The sequence below is a fragment of the Pollicipes pollicipes genome, unplaced genomic scaffold (genome assembly GCF_011947565.3).
Source record: "Pollicipes pollicipes isolate AB1234 unplaced genomic scaffold, Ppol_2.1 Scaffold_7261;HRSCAF=8764_pilon_pilon_pilon, whole genome shotgun sequence".
Classification (NCBI taxonomy): domain Eukaryota; kingdom Metazoa; phylum Arthropoda; class Thecostraca; order Pollicipedomorpha; family Pollicipedidae; genus Pollicipes; species Pollicipes pollicipes.
In genome coordinates, this window is record NW_023597054.1 from 60,325,581 (window position 1) to 60,347,600 (window position 22,020).

The following is a 22,020-nucleotide window of genomic DNA, read 5'->3' on the forward strand; positions in this document are numbered from 1 at the left end:
ATCCCTGTGCCCTTAGTTCATTTACTGATCCGCATGGACTGGACCGAAGTGGTGTGGGAGAATGAACTTTTCTGGGTGAATGAAAGGATGCATTCAAGAGATAATAGCTATTCCCATGAGGTTATGTTGGGCACTGGTTGAACGCCAAGGATTTCTAATTAAAAGGTACACAACCGAGAAACATCTGAGCATTTTATAGCGTGCATCTACATCAGAAACTTTCAATCTTTGCAATGTACCCCACGCATGGGAGCACACACGTGCGTGAACGGTGACTACTCGGGTCATTGATGTCCCAGTGCCCTACGCTGGCCGTCAGCGACGGTTCAGTATTTCAGCATGTAATGAGGGCTGTATAAATTTCAGGCTGCAGCCCAATGCTCGCCACTTTGCACCTCACCAGGGCACCATAGTTTGTCGAAAGTGGCCACTTAAGATGGGCGATCTGATTAAAAGCCTGATGCGCAAACTTCGTCTGTATTTAGCCCCAGCCACACTGTGCAGTACAATCATTTGCGATTGATCATATTACCGTAATATGTATTAGGTCTATGCAAACATGGGACGCATTTAGACATAAGCAGTTAACGAAAAGCACTGAATTCGACTGTTAACAACGCGAACAGTAACGAGATTGACGCCATTTTATCGGACTTTAAGCTCGATGCACATTCTCATCAGCACACAACGGAGTGAGATCAGGCCTAATCTCCCGGGTTTGTACAATAATTACAAGGCAAGCCCGGCCGGTACCATCGCAGAATGTCCTGGCCCCTTTACATATCCGCAAACCCAATGGACACACCGCGAGCTCACCCCGTCTGCGCAACGCATACTCGGCCGGCCCTATGTACACGCGCTCTCTGCGCCCGCTCGTCACGGAGTTGGCTGGCGCTGTATGGAGTCCGTATTGCACCGTTGGGCGACGTTCGACGCACCACCGCCGGCGGTGGCGGCCCGGGCGCGGTCGGCCGCGGCCCGACCCGGCGTCACGTCGCGGCGCGGGGCTTCCCGCCGCCGCGGAGGCCGATCCGTGGTGACCTGACCGCCGCCGGCGGCCCGCCCTCGCACCGTCCGGCTGCGGCGCGGCCTCCACGCGGCCGGCGCTGGCTCCAGGTGGACCGGGCTGCGCGCTGGACGGCGGACCGGATCTGGATCGGACCGCAGACCGGACCGGGGCGGATCCGGACCTCTGAGACACAGCAGGTCTACCCACGCACCCTTCACAGCTGGTAACATGTCGATCTTCTTATTGGACTAGAGCATATCACAGATAGGCCACCTGAAAGGAGCCAGAAGCCGTGTAAATGTGCGCAGTAGGCCCGCCGCCACTTGAGCGCCTGCCTGCGGATAATCACACCGCTGGCGGGGCACCCAATAAAAACACGTTCAGATGGCGCGTCAATTCAGTCACATAAAAGCGCTTACACAATTGCGGCCAGTCTGACACCTACCCCACTGATACAGCTGTGCTGGCCAAGTGTGTACCCAAGCGCGGTAGCTAAGGGGCGCCAAGCCGCTCAATAACGCACACCATCTGCGAGACCCCATAGCTGCTGCGCTCACACCTGATTTTCGAGCACAGTGTTCATCGCGCGTCCAAAACCGCGACGGCCGCCGCCGCGCGGCGGCGGCGGCGGCGGCGGCGGCGGCGGCCCCACGGCCGGGGGGGCGGGGCGGGGTGCTCACCGTCGCCTGGGTGGGGTTTGGCGGCGGCGCCGCTGGCCCGGCCGCCGGAGCGCTGGGGCAGGGCGGCCGCCGCGGCGCCGGCAGACGGACGGGCCGCCGTCGCGCCGACGCCCGCTCCTAGTGGAAGTCGTTCCGCCAGCCGTTCTGAAAGTGGTCACCGGGTCAGGCGCGCTGCACGGACGGGCAGCGGGCTCGGCTCGTGTCGCGGCGCCGGGCCGGCCCCAGCTGCCACCGCCTCAGTCTGGACGGGCACACGGCCGGGGAGGGGAGCCGGACCCACGGCGGCCACGCCCAGGTCCGGCCCCACGCCCTCGCGGGCTGCACGGGAGTGGGCCGGATACTGGACACACTGCCGCCACCCGGGGCATGTCTTGCAATGGCTTTATCACGTTCGCCATATATCATATGTAAGGCAGCACAATATAAATATACCTACAATGTTACATCCACAATGGCACTCCTTAGTACCCATAAGCATTATTTAAAATGTTACCATTCGTATTTCCATCATCAAATGCTGCTTGGATCATGCCACCCGAACATTTACACAAATCCTCAGATCAGACAGAGCATGCTCGAGGGGGGCGTCGCAGAACTAAGCCTCACCATTCCGTTAGAGGTGGCTATGCCCAGACTGCCTATACTGGGCATCGCCGAGTAGGTCGGCTGCGGCGCGAAGTTGCCCATCGACTGCATGTTGTTCTGGTAGGCCATGTAGGGCGCCATGCTCGGCGCGAAGTTGGAGCCGGGGAAGCCGAAGCCGACCTTCTCCATGGGTCGGATGAACTCCTGGATGCCGTAGCGTTCCTTCTTCTTCGACTTGGCCGAAAGCTTCCTGTTTCTCGTCTGGATGCCCTCCTTCTTCATGGTGATGGGCCGGTTCACCTGCACACAAAGAGTGCAGAGAGAGTGTTAGCCGACGCCCTGCACACGACCCGCCTGCATCGACCAAAGCAGCACTCGTCCGACCAGGATGATGCGATAAAACATTCAAGCCCTTTGTTTATGACCAGCCTCATACCATATCTGCCGTCGGTACGCCTCGGGACAGCACGGGCTCAATTTCAGCTGATGAATTACAAAAATTTAACGAGCGTTTACCGCACCGCGGGCCAACTTTATGCATTAACTCGTGATAAGTGGCGAAGCAGGTATCCGCACAACCGACAATGCTCCTTAATAACCGCACGTGCCTTTTATTGTGGTGCCGTTACAAAAAGGTGTTTAATCATTCACACTGACGGCGGGTATTTAATGTAACGAACGGTGGCCGAAACTCGACACGAGGTTCCACTGGTACGAGTGGCGTTGGGCCGCGCCGTGCCGGGCCGCCCGCCGGCCCGTCAGGCACGGACCGGCCTGGGGACCACCCGCGCCGGACGGGACTGACAGCGGACCACTGCCACGGCGCAGGGCGTCGCTGGACGACACGCCGCCGCGCCGGGGCCGGACGGCACGTGGACCCCCCCCCCCCCCTCCCCCTCCTAGCCAGGGATACGACAGAGCAGCGCGGGCCCTCGCTCGCGCCTCGCTCTGCGCCCCGTCCCCCCCCCCCCCACACCCAGGCTGGGAGAGGGAGCACGGCCGGCGCCGGCGCCGAGGCCGTGCAGGTCGTGGCCGGAGGCTGCGGTGGCGCCCGACCGGCACAGGATGGCCCATAAAGACGACTCGCCGTCCGGCTGCTGCGGCAGCGGCCGCATGCCCAATACAGTAATACCCTGAATCACTTTTATAGCCAGATTTACGTACGGCTTCTGATGCGGCGCACCAAGACCGGTTCCTCGTGCCACTTACGAAGGCCCAGCGTCGACAACAGCTATATATCAATTATTTATTCGGCCCGACCGCGCGCTGCAACTGCAGAACTTCAGCGCTATATTGCAAATAAGACAATGAAATTCAATTTTGTCATTACGGCTCACGGCTGATTTATCGCTGGACCTCTGGACCACAAGTTGCCGTCGGTAGTTTGGAATTTTATTACTGGAGGAGTGGGGGCCATTTCCCTCTATGGCTGGCGAAGTATTTCTGATAAATGGCATGGTATGGCGATGGGCCCACCGTGGCAGTTACGAAAGCTCCATGATATTAACAAATGATCGTAGAGTTCCCGTTGGCTTTTGATGTGCAAACTTCCAAGCATAACATTTACCAACTTCCTGGATGGAATTCTGGGCCGCTGTACTGGAGGCCGTACGGTTTTGCCCGAATACGCCCGAGACACAGATGTCCCCTCGCTGAACGTACATACGTTAGTGAGCACGACACTTCATGAATGGTAGCGGGCTGATCCTCGTAGCAAAGGCTGACTCCAGAGCCGTTTATCAAACAGTCCTATTCAGCGTCAAGTTCTATGACACTAAGCCCTGCCATACCGTTGGGATAATAAGGGGCTTAACGAGGTCGCCGTTTGCATAACATATTTTGTTGACGTCCAAAAAACAACACGCGGTGTCACTGACTAGCATTTGCCGTTAAACAAAACGAGCTCCTAAATCTGTAGTGCAATTGTTCAATTGGTTGTAACAAACACAGGAGAGCTCAGCTAGTGAACGCATGAAACGGCTCTCCAACAGCTTTATCACTTTTTAACGAAATGTAATGCCCATTTGTGTTGTCTCTCGACAGATTTACAGCGCCTTGTTTATAGTGGAGCGGGATCTTATATTAACCGGGCGAAAGGACCATAAAAACCCGCTGCAGCACCCAGGCGATGTGCATTTTGGCATCTGATAGGCGATCCGAAGATCAGATTTCAGCGATCTGTAACAGACCCAATGAATGGCACTGGCACATTATTACCTATGCGCCGAGTATCGGACACTTTGTTATGCAAAGCGAGTAAGGTCGTTGCTCCCGCAGAAAGGAACCCGTTGGCGCATAATGGAGGAAAAATTATGCCACTATCGCTAACGAGGCAGTCCACGACGGCTTTTTGTGGACAATGGCACCTGCTAGGGTGTTGCTCCTTCAAACCTGCCAGCTTTCAATCCCCACCATTCTATTATGGTGTCAAGACGCGTTCCTCGATCCAATTATAATTCATTCTTGAAATTGCTGCCAACAAAAAGTCCTCAGAAGTGTTCAAAGGGTTACAACCCGGACGGTGGACGGGAGGCCATTTAATCCGGCGCCATTGTGGATTTAACCTCCCAATAAGCCCTCGCGGCGGCGGAGAGAGTGGGTCCCGGTGCCGGCGTGTCGCGACGGACCACCCCCCCCCCCCCCCTCCCCTCCTCCGGCACAAACACTGGCGCAGGAGGGCGGGCCACCCGGTCCCGGTTCGGTCCGGCCCGGCCCGGCCCGGCACGGCCGGCCTAGTCGCCTGCCGTTGCATAAATTCGACGCAGCGAGCTGCTCCGGGCGTGGAAATTAAACAGCGCCACAAAAACGGCCCGCAGCGGCAGTAATTCTCATCCTTATGTCTGTCTGTGAAATAACTTGAGATGTCGGGGTTAAAATATAGAGGCAGGGCGGTGTTAAGAGCAGTGGTTTTTGCGCCCGCCGGCCGGCCCGAACGGCGCGACCTGACGTGACGGGCTCAAGTAATTGATAATTATTCGCCGCATCGGTGGCGGCTGAGCCTGGGCCGCGCTGGACCCTGCTCCATCACGCCGGGCCGCTGGCCGGGAAGGTCGCAATCTGCGACCTGCGGGCGGGCGGCGCTGCGGTGACCCGCGCTTCCCAGCGGGCGGCAGAGGTCGGGTCAGGGTCGGGTCGCCGCCATTTCCACCGGCGCACACAAGCCTGACCACTCACCATCGCAGCTGCACACGGTGCGCGCAATGGCGGCCGCCCCCGCTACGACGACACCCGACCAGAGACCGCAAGTCCCGAGCCAGCCAGCTCAGCTCAGCTCGTCGGTGGCGGAGCTGCGCTAACTGCGCTGGCTCGACCACGCCGGCGCCCGCGCGCACGGAGCCGCTCGGCCGCCTCCCGCTGGAAGCCGGCTGCGGTGCGAGCACTGCTAAGCCGGCGCCGGGGCCGGCCCGGCCAGCGCCAGCCGGTGTCACGGCCGGGCCGGCGGCGGCTCAGCCGTGCTCAGGTCGGCACGCGGCGGCGGCGGTGGCGGCGGCGGCGGCGGCGGCGGCGGCGGCGGCCGGCGGCGGCGGCCCGCGTGCGCCGGCGGAGGCCGGCCGTATCTGGCAGCCCATCGCAGCCGATCAACACGGGTAGTCGGCAGCTCACGCGGCCGCGCGCATCATCCCCGCACAGATTGCCCGCCGCCGGTCCAATCAACTTTTTGCCGCCGCCCGGCGTAATTAATAAAACGAGACGAGCCGCCGGCAGGCCGAAAGCGAGCCGGGCGAGAGTGGACCCGAACCAGGAACCGGGGAAGACCGGACCCGAACCAGGAGTCGAGGAAGACCGGACCCGAATCAGGGGCCTGGCGAGAGCGAACCCGAACCAAGAGCTGGGGAAGACCGGATTCGGACCAGGAGCCGAGGAAGACCGGATTCGGGCCAGGAGCCGAGGAAGACCAAAGCTCTGACCGGTAGCAGAGGAAGACCGAAGCCCTGACCGGTAGCAGAGGAACACCGGAGCCCTGACCGATAGCAGAGGAACACCGGAGCCCTGGCCGGTAGCAGAGGAAGACCAGAGCCCTGGCCGTTAGCAGAGGAAGACCAGAGCCCCGGCCGTTAGCAGAGGTGGACCGGAGCCTTGTCCCGGAGCCCACGGTGAGCGGATCTCCGGCTAGAGACGTTCCATGGCCGAGTTCTCCTCCGGAGGAACCCCAGGCAGAATGGCACCTCGTGACTGGGATCTGCCAGGGTCGCCAGAGCCGCCGCGTGGAGGCCGAGGCTGCTCCCAGGCTCCCCTGGTACGCACCTGCGCCGGCGACAATTGGAGACGCGTGCAGCAATAAAACAGCTGACCACGTCCGCCGGCACCGTGCTTCCCGGAAAAATAGATTTTATCTGGGTCCGTGTTTACTTAGCGGCCGGCGCCGGCGCCGGCGCCGCGGCCAGTTGGGCGGCCCATCGGCCCGCCATAATTTAAGCCAATCCGCCGTTCGGGCGGGCGCCGCCGGACGGCGAAAGACAATCATGTAACGTAACGACCGGCGGCCAGCGCAGGTGCCACGGTAAACAGCGCGTCGGCCGGGGACGCGGCCGCCGAACGCGCCGAACACGGCGCGCCCGCCACGCCGGCCGGCGCCGGAGCGGCGCGCGCGCAGCCGGCGGCGCGGCGCTGTTTTGCGACGGCGCATCGGCCGGTGGACGCCGGCTTCCGCTGGGGGTCAGCTCTCAGCCGGGCCGCTGTGCTTCCTGCCGGCGGCGGACGCCAGATCGTATCGAGTCGGCTCGTCCAGCTGTCACAGCAGCGGGACGCGGCCGTCCGCGGCCGGCGCCGCCAGATAATGGAATAACATCATAAAAGCCATTATCCCGAGTCAGGTACGCGGTGTCACAGCCCGTTGTTCCCGCTCGAAAACCCACACGGCGCCATTACGCTGCTCCGAATGACAGTGGGAGAGGCGGAATCGCTGCAGAGAGATACGACCATCGGCCCGGAGAGCGCCATAAACTTAAAATCCTATCCACCTGGCCGAAATAATCCGAGGCGCGTTAAAACAATTCGTTTAATTAACAATAAACCGTTGCGCTTGGAGGAATGTCCGAAATGACATAATTGGCGCCCTGCTCTCGGCGGAGCGCTCAGGTGGCCGGCGGAATGCGCGTGCGTGACTGCAACGGCGCGCCTCAGCGCGCGGGGCCTGCCGCACCCGTGGGAGAGTGGCGCGGGACTGACCTGGGGGAGGCGCCGGCGCCGGGGGCGCGGGGTCGGTGGCGCACGGCCGCCGCGCCCGGCCACCACCGGCCGCCTAACGAGCGCGCCGGCCGGGCACCTAATTAAACTGCGGCGAGACGTGGCCGACCACTGCAGCGGAACGATTGCAGCTGCAAAAACAATACGCCCACGCCGCCGGAACGGATTTTTCTGCATCAACGCTGCCCGACAAATGCATGATGGCGGATGAAGGAAGCGTTATCGCCGACAAAAATGTGCGCGGTGGTGCCGCTGTTGAACAGTCTCGTTAACCTGAAAGCACGGTGGCGTGGGATTTTTTAATAAGGCGGGCCTGCGCCGGCCGGGCAGCCGCGTAGCCGCCGCCTGTGACGGCGGCGCCGGCGATGGCTGCCGGGGCCGCCCGGACAGGGCGGGTCGGCTCATTACGAACCACGCGCCCAGATGTCCCACTTGGCCGCCACGTCACGTCCCGAATAATGGTCTGAATGCGGCCGCTCCCCAACTAGCCGGATGGTCCACTGATATTTTTGCCACAATTGATGCCGGAATGTCGATATTTTGATATGCGCTTCACGGACGGCGGGCCCTGTCGTGGTGGGCGGGAGGGGCGGTGTGGCCGGCCGGCCCCGCCCCGAGTCCGGCCCCGGCCAAATTTGTCGCCTGCGTCGGGACACGGGCGCCGCTTAATTGGAATAATTACGGGGCCGGACCTAACGGGTCCAATTATCGTGTCGAGTGGGCCGGCCGTCGACGCCGCCCGCGGTCCCTGGCGGCGGGCGGCGGGCGCAGCGGACCCAAGCGGACCCGACCGAGCCCCCTCCCTCCCGGTCGTTCTCCCGCCCGGCGTCCTCGCCGGCCTGGCGCCACTGGACGAGGACTGGCGACAGCCAACCTCACCCGGAAATCACGGCCGCCTCTATACAAGCCAGCACCCCGAACGCATACAAATCGCGTCTTGCCACATATCCTAATGATTGGTGACGGCGGCCGCTCGACACGCCCGCCCTCCTCTCCCCCCCCCCCCCCCCCCCCACCCTTCACCCTCCCCAACTGCCGACCTTGGAGACGACTAACGACATTTCGCAATTTGTTTGCCCGTAAATTGCAGCGCTCTTTGCTGGATCGCACGGCATATAACACGATCAGGCCGTCTGGGCTGTCGGCCGGTCGCTTAGCGGGTGAGGGGGCAGCGTGCTGCAGGAGGGGGTGGGGGAGGGTGCCTCGACCGCCGACGAGACGCGCTCTGGGCTCCGAGCCGATGCAATCGGTGGCGGGCCGCGGTTTCTTACCAGCCCACAAAAAAACGCCCGCCTGCACCGCGCCGATCGGATGGTCGCCCGTCCAACGGCAAGCAAGGTTGGCGGCCTGGCAACGACCTTTGACTAGCGCCGGTGACCTAGAGTGGGTGTCGGTGGCCCAGGGTGGCAAATGGTGACCCATAGTGGGCTGTGATGACCCAGATCGACAGCTGGCGGGCTCATAGTGGTCACCTCGACCTAGAGTGGCCTTCGACCCAGACCTACCCATGACCTGGAGTAGCCCTCGGTGAGGGTCGAAACAACCTTTACCAGCCCACGGCTCATCACCAGCATCCCCGAGCGGCCAGATGCGGCCTGATCAGCCACCTGCGTCGCCGGGGGATCACCGCCGGAGCCCTGGCCAGCGGCCGGCACGGCGCCGCCGCCGGCCGGCCGGTCCAGGCCGCAGCAGCCAGGGCCGACCCCGGGCGCCGTCTGACCGCATGATTAATGGCCGGTCCAGTAATCGCGGCGCGCTGCAATCGGCACCGGGCGGGCCCCTTGCCGTCTGCGCTCGCCGGCCGCGGGCGGCCGCATGCAATATGGCTAAAATGGTTGGCAATTTGGAGCGTTGTATTTCACTGTTATTTATCCCCTAAAGTATCGTAAGCCGGCGGCGGTCTGTATGGCCGAAGTTGGAAGTGGGCCTGCCCGGCGGCGGCAGCTGCAGCCAAACTTGGCGTCCGCCACAGTAAAGGAATAACTAATGAAGCGTTTCGCACGGGGCTAATTAGGCACCAGACTGAAAAGAGCCACGCGGCCGCCGGAATCGACGGAAGTTATTGTCCAACTTAATGACAGTTCAAAAGCTGTGAATGCCCAGAATCGTTACAACTTTTCACATCGATCAGGCCCGGTGAGCAGCACGGGCGGGCCTGACGAGCCGCCGACCCGTCGGCCGCCGGCGCGGGGTCCCCTATACCCCCCCCCCCCCCCCCCATCGCGCCCCACCCCCGGTTCTAAGCCCTGCAATTAAAGCCGACACAAGCTACAGCGCCATGTTTCCACGTCAAAATGTCGTGGCCGGCTTAAAAAAACACGGGATTCCTTGCAGGATAATTGCCAAGAGGTCGCCCCAAACCGGTACTGCTGTCCTTCGCGTCGGGTTTGCACGAAAAAATCCGCGATTCTTTGCAGCCGCCGGCTCGTCCGGCGCCATTCAGATTCGGTTTGACTAACGATACCATGAAGCCCACGGGAGTGTGAGCAGGGCAGCTACTTTAAGCGGTAAACGCAACGCTCCAGGCCAGGCCGCGCCACCCGCTGTTGCCAGATGGTGCTGGACTGAGCCCGAGCTGATCCAACACGGCCTGAGACGGCGCCGAGTCCGAGCCGATCCGTCTGCTCACGACACAGGCGCTGGGGCTGTGCCGAATCCATCTCCATCCCCCTCAGGCCGCAGCTGTCCCGATCCGGCGGGCAGCTCAGCACCTGGCGCTGGTGCTGAGCTGAACCGCGGCCAGTGCGCCGGGCGGCGCGCGGCCGGCGGCGGCCGGTGCAGCCGCCAGCCCTCTCTCGGCGCCGCATTAAAAACCGGACCAACTCGCGCCGTGTCGTCAGCATTAGGCCTTTGAATCAAGCTAATGGGCGGGCGGGCGGCCGGGCGCCCAGAGCCTCCAGCCGCTCGCTTTCTCGCGCATAACAATGAAACGGCCGGCGCGGCCGGGCACGTGCTGGCCGGCCACTGAAGCATGCGCCGCCATTACACTCTGGAACATTTCTATTTAATCTTGATTACGGACGCCGCTCGCAAAAGTGCCCAGCCATCGCCCGCCAAGAAGCGCCAAGCTGTGAGTCTAAATCACACCGTTACGAAGCAGTCGGGCTAATTGTTGTTGCGCAGTGCAACGGCGCGGGCCGCTCGGGCCGCGTGTCCAGCTGCAGCGGTCACCGCCGGGGGGCGCCGCGCCAGCCGGCCCGGTATGCGGGCACAGGGATGCGGGTAGTGCCTCCCCCCCCCCCCCCCCTCCTGTCGGCTCCCCGGGGTGGCAGTTAGCCGGCATCGGCTGGCCTCGTCAGCGGCCCGCTGCACCCGCCACCTCATCTTAATGGAAAATGACAATTAGCTCTGAAGAGGGACAATCTGTAGGGAGTGCGGGCCGCCGCTGACGGCCCATCCATCTGCCGGCGGGCCGGCCGGGCGGCGGTGCCGACGCCCACACACGCGCCGCCCGCGACTCGCCACAAAAGACGACTTTCCGTCCATTTTTACCAGAGGAATCTGGCCGAACGTGACCGGCGTGCCGATGCGCACCGCTGCCTTGGAGAGTCCAAATATCTCACATTGTGATAAATACTGGGACCGGCGGACCTCCGGGACCGCGGCGCCGCTACGTGCCCGCGTTTCCCGACGAGTCGCTTTCAAAAGTCGGGTGCCCCCCCCCCCCCCCGCCGCCGCCGCTGCCAGCCGGCGGGCGCCATCGCGTCACTTGGCGTGGTTCGCCTGCCAAGACAGCCGGAGCATTATGTAAAACAAGTCGGCGCTGTGGGACGCTGCACGCCGGCCGCGGCCGGCGCGGGCGCGCTTTTTGCCCCCACCGCAACTGGCCTGCGACAGATTTCGTCAACTTGTCGCCGACGAGCACGAGCCACCGGCGCGCGCCGGCCATACCGGGGGGGTGGCGTCCGAGGCCGGCGCCAGCGGCCGCCGCGGGCGTCAGCCGGCGCCCGTCCCGTGTCCCGCTCTACCTGGCCGGTCGACCTGCCAAATTAGCCAGCTCCTCGGGAGTTCTTGAGCGGGCTTATGGCCGGATTTCGGACGCGAGCACTATTAAGCCCTTTCAGGTAATCAGGTCCGCGCGACCGGGAGGCTCGCTGCGCTAAAAGGGGTCCTGGTGGGGATAATGCGCGCACAATGTGCCCATTGTCTGGTGGGGTAAACGGAGCGGGCGGCGGCGGCGGCGGGGAGCGGTGACATGTCGCGGCCCCGCGCCCGTCCCGCCGGCGCCGGCCAAGGTTCCCTCCCGGCCGGCGGTGACACACGGCTGGCGTTCGCGCGAGGGTCACCCGGCCGCGGCCGTCGCCAGTCGCGGAAATTCCTCATGAATTTCTCAGCGAGGTCCACCGCCGGTCTTCCTATCTACGCGCCGGTCGGCCGCACACTTCGCCGAAAATGAATCGCACATCAAAGTTGGCCTGTAGCGCGCCGCGCACGATCGCCACAAAGCCGAGTACGTCATGTTTCCATTTGACTAATTGCAAAAATATGCTGGCGGTCGTCTTTATCGGTCAGCCGCATTAGGAAGAAGACAGCCGGCGGTCGTAGCGCCGCCGGGCCACCCGCGAACGGGGCAGTCGGCCGCGTCGACCCCGAATTAAACAGGAGCCCCGTAGTAGAGCCCATTTCCCAGCAGCACTGCAAACAGTAGCCGAGCGCGCCGACGAAACTGTTTGGTCTTTTTGCCGGTTTCCATGCTGGAAGTCCGTCGCGGCAAAAACGCGTCTAATCTGGCAAAATGCGCTCACCGGTCCGGATTGCATGTCTGTGAAATTACGTGGCCGGGGTTTTGCGCGGGTTTAATCGGGCGCCGGCCCGGCCGGCTCCACCCTCGGCCGGGCCACGCTGCTCCCAGCGGCTCAGGCTCAGGCTCAGCGGCCGCCAGGTATGTGGCGCCGCCGTCCCGGATTTACGGAAACGCCGCGGCCTCCAGCGGCGCGGCGCCGCCGCCGCGGCCGGCGTCGCGACAGAGCCCGTCCTGTCCCCTGCCGCTCATCCTCAACCGGCGCGGCCGCGTCGAGACGGCAGGGGCGGCCGCGGCGCCGGGCGCCGCTCGAGCGGAGCCGAGCCGGCCGGGCTGAGCGGGGCCCGGCCGAGCACCGAGTCAGGCTGAGCGCCGAGTCGGCCTGAGCACCGAGTCAGGCCGAGCACCGAGTCAGACTGAGCACCGAGTCGGGTCGAGCACCGAGTTGGGTTGAGCACCGAGTCAGGCTGAGCACCGAGTCGGGTCGAGCACCGAGTCTGGCCGAGCACCGAGTCGGGTCGAGCACCGAGTCTGGCCGAGCACCGAGTCGGGTCGGGCGCTGCGCCGTCGCCTGCGAGCTCGTAGCAAACGACAGGCCGACCCCACGGCGCGCTGTTGTCGGGTTGCAAAACGCGATATTTCAGTGTCACGGAGAGCGCGATAAATCTGGTTGCTATTGAAGTGTAAACGCTGCGAAAGTAAATGAATGGCTAACCGAAGCCCGCGCTGTCGACTCGTTGCAGTAATGAGTTGCAGCGCGGTGTTGTTCAGTGTTATTGCGCCGATTATCTTACAAGTGGCCCATTATCAGCCCGGCCCAGAAATAAATTAACATTTCTAGCAATAACGTTTCCTCGCCGTAATAATTCACGCAAATGCCCGAGTTATGGGCATGCAGGCAAAGGGCGAGTTGGGTTAACCCGGCTGTTATTGAAAAAATTATGCGGCCGCGGTCGACGCCGCTGATCGGGTTAATGGCCGCCCGGTAGCCGCAGCGTCGCTCCCTATGGCCGCCAGGTCGGACCGCACGCGCCAAGATCGTATCGGCGTCGCCTCGCGCGGTTGCGTCAACCGGGCAGAAGCGGCGCGGCGCGGCGGCCGGCCGGCGGCACCCGCGCGACGCGCGCCCGGCAGCGCCGCGCGTCGATGGCTTTCTTTGCGCGGGCTCCCGATGACCGCGATTGCACTATCTGTGTTCGGATCGGCTGCCGAGCGCTCTGAGAACAAATAGGGGGCCCATCTGATAGCGCGAAGAAAAGATGGACGAGAATATAACGGGGCGCTGAGGGATTGTTCGACGGCGCCAGATGGCGCCGCGCGCGTCGCCCGCCAGCCGCGCCGCGACGGCCGCCGCGCGCCAGATTTTGGCGCGGCGCCGCCAAATTTACGAGAGCAGTCATCTGAGCAGTCGTAAATCCATCGACGCGCGGCGTTGTCACAGGCGCATTAGAAAGTATATTACTAGTCGCAGCTGTCCGCGTGCCGGCAGCGGCTGCATAGTAAACGCGCGCTCGGCCAGCGCGCCGCGCTGCCGGTCGTGGGGCGGCGGCGGCGCGCGGCGCGGATTACGCTGACCGACGGCCGGAAAATCGGCACCGACGCAACGGCGATACGGCCGATATCGAGCCGTCGCGTTCGACGCGGGAACGGCGACAGGAGACGCAGAGGCGGCGCGACGATAACGGCAGGGTGCGCTTCCAAACCGGACCGATTTACATCGCTAACGACCCTTGACGACGAGAGGGGCAGGCCAAATCGCCGTGGGGTACATCGAAATGTCTGTCCATCGAGTGGCTTTCCCATCAGTCCAGCGGCGCGGCACGGGCGCCGTGCAACGATGCAGTTTGTGCGCCCGTTGAACCCAAACCACCACCACTGGCGGCGCGTAGGCCCCGCGAGAGACGCTCGTACTCACGTTGTGCAGTTTGTAGTAGAGGCCGCAGGCGTTGCAGACGGGCTCGCCCTGGCCGTTGCGCCGCCACAGCGTCGTCGTCGACGTCTTGCAGTTGGAGCACGTGGTGCCCGCTCTCCGCGACGCCGACTGTCGGGCGAAGAGCAGGGCTCAGCGAACAGGCGGCAAGATTACATTGCCCGCGGCGACCCATCGCAGTCGGTAGCTTCTGTTTTCACTCGCGCCAAATTAAACCCACCCTCGATCCGATCACGGCCGGCAGTCGCGCCAAAAATGGATTCTGCAGTGGAGCGGGATGGAACGAGCGGCGGCGGGCGCTATCTCCCGAGCCGGCGATCCGGCCGGCTTATCTGGCAGGGGCGCGGTCTCGCCGAGCGCCCCCGACACGACGAGTCGGGCTTCAAACAGCGACGGGCGGCGGCAAGGACAACTGGCAATCGATGGCCGTCGGGATCAATTCCCGTCCATCGGTCGGCACGGGAGCTGTATGCAGCGGCAATCAGCTGGCTTAATCACGGACCCACCGCCACACTTGTATAATGTATAAATGCCACGCCTAGCGTTTTGCACCGGCGCCGGCATTCCTAAATAACGCAGGCATGATTAATTAAACGGGGGGATCACTATTTATTGTTTGGCCGGCGTTCGCATTAGCCGTGCCGTCTCGTTACACGCTGATGAATTACGACCGCGTGCATTTATCTCATCAGCAGCGTCCTGGAGCTGCCCGTGACGTCACCCGCCTATCGGGCGGCCGGCCGGTAAACAAAAGCCTTCCGCGGTGCTCCATGGTCGGCGCGTGGTCGGCTTTGTGGGCCGCCGCCGGGGAGCCGGCGACTCCCGCAGCGGCAGCGTGACAGGGCAGCGGTGGGCGGCCGCCGCCCGCCGCCGCCGCCGCCCACCGCCCACCGCCTACCGCCGCCGCCGCCGCCGCCGTCGCCGCTCCCGGAGCGCGCGCCCCCATTCAATCAGAGCAATATTGCGGTAATGCGGGGAGAGCGGGCGGCCGGCGGCCGGTAGCCGCCTCCCACACGGCGAGCACAGCGAGCTCGCTCGACCGGCATAAACTTCCCGGTTATGGATAGCGAATGGTTCCATGAATAATTCCATGCATAATTGGGCTGGCGGCGGCCGCGGGGAGCGGGTTTCCTGGCGGCGCGGCGCCGGCCGGCGCGCCGATTGATACGTATTACACGCGCCATCGCGTTAAAGTCGGGTAGTGGACGCTCTCATGTTTTATTCTGGGCCGGCACAGCCGAGTAGCTTTCTGTGCACGAGGGTGTGATGTTTAGCATACAATGGCGATGTTCCTTGGAATCCGAATAAAAATTCAAATGGCCTCACGCAGGATCCGAAGCAGGCGGAGTGAAATTCGATTACGGGCGTGTGGGCAGAATGAAAAACCGCTGCCGGATAAAGGTGGCATCGTTACATAATGGCGCGGCTAAAACAGCATTGTCGACTAAACAGAAGACCAGCTGAATGCAAGGACACGGACTCGCCAGTCCGCCCGCCATTATACCGCTGCTCTTATTGTTGAAAATACGACAAAACAAAAACACAATTACAATTCAGGATGCTACGAGGGGGCGGCAAAAAGACCGCAGCGCAAAAAGACCCGGTTAGCCGACCGAAAAACACCTGATGGACAGTTGAAGACCGAGGTATGGTAATAAAACGAGCCGGCACTGCCACGGGCGCGGTAAAAAGGCGCGGCGGTGGCCGGCCGTCTCGTTAGCCGGCAGCGCCGCCGCCTTTCGTTAGCCGCCGCTGCAGGTCACCGCATTGTCCGCGCGCATCACCATTGCAAGTGCGAATGCCGCGCATCGTGGCGGCTCGGGTCGCTTCGCGCCGCGCCCGCCGCCGCGCCTGAGGTCGCGGCCGGCCCGGCTCCAGCCGCCAGGTATTTCCGCGGGCGACAGCGCGAGAGGCCAGGCGGCCGGCCGGCTCCCAGTAAGGCCCGGCGCGCCGCTAGTCTGCAGCCACGGTCGCAGCGGCCTCTTCAGGCATTTCCCAGCGTCGCCGCCGTGTATCAGCGGCGAGGGCGGCGCGCCGAGACCGAGCCCGGGCCGGCATTTCCGACCGCGCCGGCGACTGCGGCGGCGGCTCGCTTCCTCGTCGGCCGGTCGCCGGGCCGCGCGGCAGTCAATGGGCCGACGGGCGCCGCTAATCCGACGGTCACGTGCACCGGCTGTATCTGCAGCTGCCGGCGCCAGCGGCTGGCGCGCATTTTTTGCCACTACCGGAAAATCGGGCCGCGGCTAATGAGGCGCCTCCCGCGCCGCTGGGAACTCGGCGAAAAACGGGCCGGCGCCTTCGTGTGGCGACCCGGCACCGCGACCGGCCCACCGTTCGGCCGGTCAACCGGCCCGCGGACCCGGCAGACGGTGCACTACAAACCGGCACACGGTCTCCGCGCCGCTTTGGTGCCTCGACATCACGGACCCCGCCACCGTGGCACACTGGCAAACCGGTACACCAGCGGCCCCCCACCGGCAACACACCGGAGCTGTCCGAGCGTCTCCCGGCCGGCCGGACGAGTTGACCTTGCACCGTTCCCCGCCACCGCCGTCGCGGCTGCCGGCGCGGGGGCCTCACCGGCAGCCGTGAAATGCGCCGACACAATGCGCGCGACGGAGGCGCGACTGCCGAGTGCCGGTCGTCTCTCGCCGGCTTCTTGCGCGCTGTTTTTGCCGGCCGGCTAAAGTGTCCAAGGTCCCGCGCGGAGCGCGCGCCGCCGGTCTGTCCCGACCGCCCGCATGTGACGGCCAACCGGCCACGCCGTGGGGAGGGGAGGGGGGGGGGGCGTGCAGCGGGCGTGCAGTGCGGACGGGCGGCGCACCTGCCCCCTCCCCTCCCGGCGGCGCTTCTGGACGGCCGGCTGCGACCGTCGGACCGCGGCGGGCGCCACGATCGACGGCGGACGAGCTGCGCCGCTTCAGCCGCCGACGGCCGGCAGCTGCAGCCCGGCGGCGGAGGCAGTGGCCCGGGCGCACCCGGCGACCCCCGCAGACCGTTGCCGCCGGCTGCACGAGCGTGATCCGCGAGCTTAATTAAAATCTCCGCGACTTGTGTGCTACGGGCGCGCGCGTTCATTTTTCGCTCGTGAGCCCGGCCAGACGTACACAATCGTCCGGCGGTGAGATATGACGAACGTTAAGGCGGACTCCCACGGCGCCTGCGGTCTGCACGGCCGCTTATAGAGACCTCTGCAGCCGGCCGGGGACAGACGATGACGTACGAATGGGCGGCGGCGACACGCGATGGGGGCTCGCGGCGGCGGCGGCGGCGGTCGGGTGCGGCGGGCACAGGTGCGCACCACCGGCTCCGCGTCCGCGATCATCGTGAAGCCCAAATATCGACGTCGTCCTAAATATTTATGAAGCCTTCCAATCGTCCCTTTCTGGAGTTGCGAACGGATTTATATCCGACATAAAATAAAGGAGATTAAACTTGTGGAGCGGGCGGATAAATCGTCCAAGTCAAGGCCGTCACAAGACCCGAGGCGGGTGTTCGCGCGCGGAGCGGAGTCCGGTGCAGACGTGCCCAGCCCGTTCACGCCGCCCTCAACGGCGCCGTCCGTCTCTCGGACCACATGCACGCGCCTGTGCCTCCCGCTGACCAGCGGCCGTCTCCTCCCGACGGAGCACCAGAGTTCCGGCCGCCACCGCTGGTGAGGCGGGGGGACGGCACCAAACCGTACCGCGGCGCGTCCCCAGACTCCCGTCCGGGGCTGGCCAAAACTGGATTCCACAACTGCAGCCATGGCCTCGCCGTCATCCGGACCGCCTGCCCGCTCCAGACCGGCGCGAGCACAGACCTGCCTGGGCCCGGCCGACCGGCGGCCGGCGGCGGCCGCGTCCTCGCCGACCCGGGACGGCGGTCCCGGTCCCAGTCGGTCCGCGCGCCGGCCGGAGGCTGCTCCGTGCAGGGGCCGGCCGCCGCGGCCGCGGCCGTACGTCAGCTCACGACCGCCGGCATAACTCAGCACGGCCAGAATTAGCGGGGATTCGCATGCAGGCCGGCCGCCGGCCGCCGCGCGGCGCCGGCAGCCGCGACCGCGGCCGCGCCGCCGATCGGAAGCCGCACCACGCCCGCCACCGCCGCGGCGCGCTCGCCGCCGCCGCGCCGCGCTCGTCTCGGCGGCGCAGCGGCGTTACCCGCCGGGCGCCTTATCGCGCCGTCCGATCGCCGCGCGCTAATAACCTAATGACTTCTAAAACGCAAAATCATACTTCCATTTCTGGCGGCCGCCGGCCGGCGCCGGGACGTCTCAGATTGGTTCGAATCTGTCTTGGGTGCGCCGATGTTATCGCGCGTCGCCGCCGCGTCGGCTGGCCGCCGGCCGCGACGCCGCGCCGTCGCGACCTACCGGCGGTCAGGAACAAAGCCGATAGCATCAGCGCCGGCGGCGGCGGCGGGGGCGGCGCGTGCCCCGCCCCGGCGCCCCGGCACGGGCACAACAGCGCCGGCTGGCGCCCGAGCGACCCCGCGAGCCGCGACAGTCGCGACTGCGCCCCCCTGCGCGGTGCCACCCCTTGGCCGACCCCTGCCAGCGGTGGCGCCGCCGCTGTCCGGCCGGTGCCGGCGTGCTCCGCCTCTTTCCGGGGAGCAGGGACGGCCCGCCCTGCCCGCGCACACGGCCGCAGGTCGAGCCGGGCCGCATTCGGCGCTGGGTGCAGCTCCTCACTTCGGCGGCACACGCTCTCTCGGTCCCTGGCAGCGGCAGCCCGGCCGGCCGCGGGCATGGGCCGGGCCTGTACGAGCTGGAGCTGGCTGTGCCGGCTGTGCTCCGCTCTCATGGCCAGGCCCGCCACCCCCGAACCGACCCGGGAGGAAGGCGCCGGCCACGAATTATTGTATGAATCGAGCAGTTATTGCCGTGCGGCCGGCCGGCCCGTTAATTATGTTTTCATATATCATCGGCTAATATCCTATCGGGGTATGGCTTTATTATCGGCATCCAAGTGGTCCGGAGAAAAACGGCCGGTCCCTGTGTGTAAAATGTGGCGCGCGCGCTGCCAGCCGGCGTCACGTTGGCCGCAGCCGTTATACCGTGAGCGGCATGAGACGCTTATAAACCGATCTCTCGGTCCAGGGTAATCGCGCTTTGCTCTGCTTTCAATGGCTTCATAAGTAGCCCCCTCGCGTGGAGAGGAGCCATCGTGGCCATCGATAATTACACACCGAAGACTAACACTAAAGTTCGTAATGGCACGGCGGTCGACCCGCCTGTTTAGTGTAATGTACGGTGTCGGTGGGCGCGGGAGAAACCGCTGATGGCCCGGCGATAAAATGTTTTGCAAGGCTGCCACTCACCATGCGCTGCTTGGGCTTGGTCAGCGGCCGGTTCTGGCCGTTCATCTTGTAGTAGAGTCCGCAGGCGTTGCAGAGGTAGTGGCCGTTGCCGTCGCGCCGCCAGAGCGGGGTCGATGTCGCGCCGCAGTTGACACATTCTCGGCCCTCTGCAAGGCGGTGGCGCGAGCGTGAGTGACTGCCATTCTGCACGGCTGCGGTAACCGGAGCGGTCCGGCGCTCTTTAGGGCGCACACAAACGACGGCGGCTATTCATCGCCGCCGGCCGGCCGGCCTCGGGCGCGCGGATCGATTCGAGAGCGAACATTGTTAGCGGACATTACGGCCAATCATAAACAGTACCGGTCCGGGCGGCGACCGACGCGGCGTCATAAAGTGACCAGAGCCGCGATTAGTTACGTCGACATGCGTTGGCTCCGTCCGGCAATCAGCTAAGTAGCTCGCCGGCAGTTAGGCGATGTGCACGGACATGCTGCAGGTCCATTCGCCGCGCGAGAGTCTTTCCCCGGTCATCGACAGACAGTACAGACCTCATTTTCGCCTCGTAAAATCCGCGGGGCGGGGCGGGCCCGGCTCGGCTCGGCGGCGCTGCCACGCGGCCGCGGTCGGCCGCAGGTACGCGAGCCGCCGCGGTTCGCGAGGTGGACGGCGAGGGCGCCGGCGCCGGGCTGCGGACGGCGCCGGCGCCGCGGCGCGGACGGCGCCGCTGAGTTACCGGCCCGCCTGACAGCCGACACCCCGCACGCGCATTTCGCGCGGCCGGAACGCCACGACGCCGGCGTCGCGAACGTCGCGCCGCCCCTAATTATGATTGACGAGCTGCGCTATCGGGACGGAAATAACATTTTTGTAGCGCGGCAAGCGCGGCGCTTTTTGCTCCGCGTGCCGCATCTGCGCACGGTTTGCCGCGGCGAGGGGAAACGCAGCAAGTCCGTTCCCGGTAGATAAATCAGCGGCCATGGGACGTGCAAACTCGCATGCTGCACATAATTAAAGCCGGTCCAAAGATGGATGGCGCGTCTGCCGAGATGCCATCGCCAATTCTGCGGTGGTCATGGCGCGCGAGCCCGGTGACCACGTCTAATCGCCACGGCCGGCGAGCCGCATCAGATACGCGCACCGACTCGATCCGCCCGGCCGTCTCCACTATTTATGACGGACGATTGCAGCAAAAAGACGCGGACCACAACGAATGGCCTATTGATTGTTTTAGACGAGATATGGCGCACCGATGCGTGAAGCGCCGGCCGAGCGTGAAGCGGCGCGGGCGGCGAGCGCGGCGCCCGTTGGCGGCGAGCACGGCGCACGTCGGCGGCGAGCGCGGCGCGGCCGCTGGTCGGGCGCCGGAGCCGTCGGTTCCAAGCGAACAGGCACGGAGCGGGGCTGCACCGGACCCGGCCGGCCGGCCGGCGCAGCTGGCGTCGCCGCTGTCACCGGCCGACGGCGGCCGGGCCCCTCGCTGATGTACTAATGGGTCATGCGCCCAGCCGTGGGCCCGATGTCACCAACGGTACCGCGGGTCGTTACGCACGGACAGCGGTCACCAGGTGTCGCCGGCCTCACCATCACCGAGCGTTAGCAGGCAGTCACCGGGAGAGTTACCGTCACCACTGACTGCGAACCGTCACCAGGCGTTGTCCACTCTCACCATTCCGTATTAACACTGGCACCGGGAGTTACCAACCGTCACCAGGCGCCATCCGCAGCCAGCGGTTCTTACTCACCGTCTGCGGGCACTATAAGCCATCACCGGTCATTGCTCACCGTCACCAGCTGTACCCACCGTCACCAGTCCTCTCTCGCTGTCACCAGCATGCGTCCCGCGCGTCGTCCGGCCGCCACCCGCCGTCACCAGCACCACCACCACCGGCTGCACCACAGCCAGCCCTGCTCTTACCGGCCGAGGAGCGCGACTTCTGCTTGGGTCGCGGCGGCGACATGGCCGGCTTGGGGCCGAACTGGCCCGGGTAGGGGGAGGCGAAGCCGGCGGCCGGCGCGCCTGGCTCGCCCGGCCCGCTGGCCTGCGAGTAGACGGGCGCGAACGGCGGCGACTGGCTCTGCGTCGGCGTACCTTCGCGCGCCTTAGCCGGCCCGCCACTCAGCACCGGCTTGATGTCGAGCGTCTCAGAGGTGGGCAGCACCTGCTGCGCGTGCTGCGACTGGTGCTGCTGCTGCTGCTGCTGGTGATGGTGATGCTGCTGCTGCTGGTGCTGCTGTTGCTGCTGCTGTTGCTGCTGTTGCTGCTGTTGTTGCTGCTGCTGCTGCTGGGCGTAGTCGACGGCGGCGGCGGCGCTGGTGGAGGCGGCGGCCTCGGCACCGGCGTCCTTGGGCGGCGTCGGCGGGAAGGAGAAGAGGTGCGGACTCGACGTCGGGATGATGGGGTGGTTCTGGACGGCGCGCGACGCCAGCGGCGAGTACCACGAGCCGGCCGGCATCATCGGGTGCAGGTGCGACGGGAAGTGCGCCATCCGAGCTGCCGGACACCACACAGTCAGCGTCAGGAACTGCCAGCACGCCTCGGAGACACACACGCCAGGCACGCCGGCTTATGACAGTGGCGAGGCACCCAGCATACCTATGGCGGTGAAAC

General features: G+C 64.7%; 1 protein-coding gene across 1 annotated transcript; it reads right to left on the reverse strand.

Annotated features, from left to right (window-relative positions):
* Window positions 1–1,090: 1,090 nt before the first annotated feature.
* On the reverse strand, window positions 1,091–21,646 carry LOC119112379 (GATA-binding factor 2). The gene is made up of 6 exons (XM_037236543.1): window positions 21,328–21,646; window positions 19,434–19,579; window positions 14,118–14,243; window positions 2,296–2,574; window positions 1,690–1,833; window positions 1,091–1,282 (listed from the first exon to the last, which is right to left on the reverse strand). Exons 1-5 carry the CDS (start codon window positions 21,368–21,370, stop codon window positions 1,807–1,809), a joined length of 621 nt encoding a protein of 206 aa, XP_037092438.1. The 5' UTR covers window positions 21,371–21,646; the 3' UTR covers window positions 1,091–1,282; window positions 1,690–1,806.
* Between the last annotated feature and the right edge of the window lie 374 nt (window positions 21,647–22,020).

Bases quoted from the DNA above. Each gene is read 5' to 3' on its own strand.
- LOC119112379 (XM_037236543.1), bottom strand. From the start codon at position 21,370: ATGTCGCCGCCGCGACCCAAGCAGAAGTCGCGCTCCTCGGCCG. The intron at 19,580-21,327 runs GTAAGAGCAGGG...ACCGCCTTGCAG, and splicing joins GAAGTCGCGCTCCTCGGCCG to AGGGCCGAGAATGTGTCAAC. The intron at 1,834-2,295 runs GTGAGGCTTAGT...GACCACTTTCAG, and splicing joins TAGCCACCTCTAACGGAATG to AACGGCTGGCGGAACGACTT.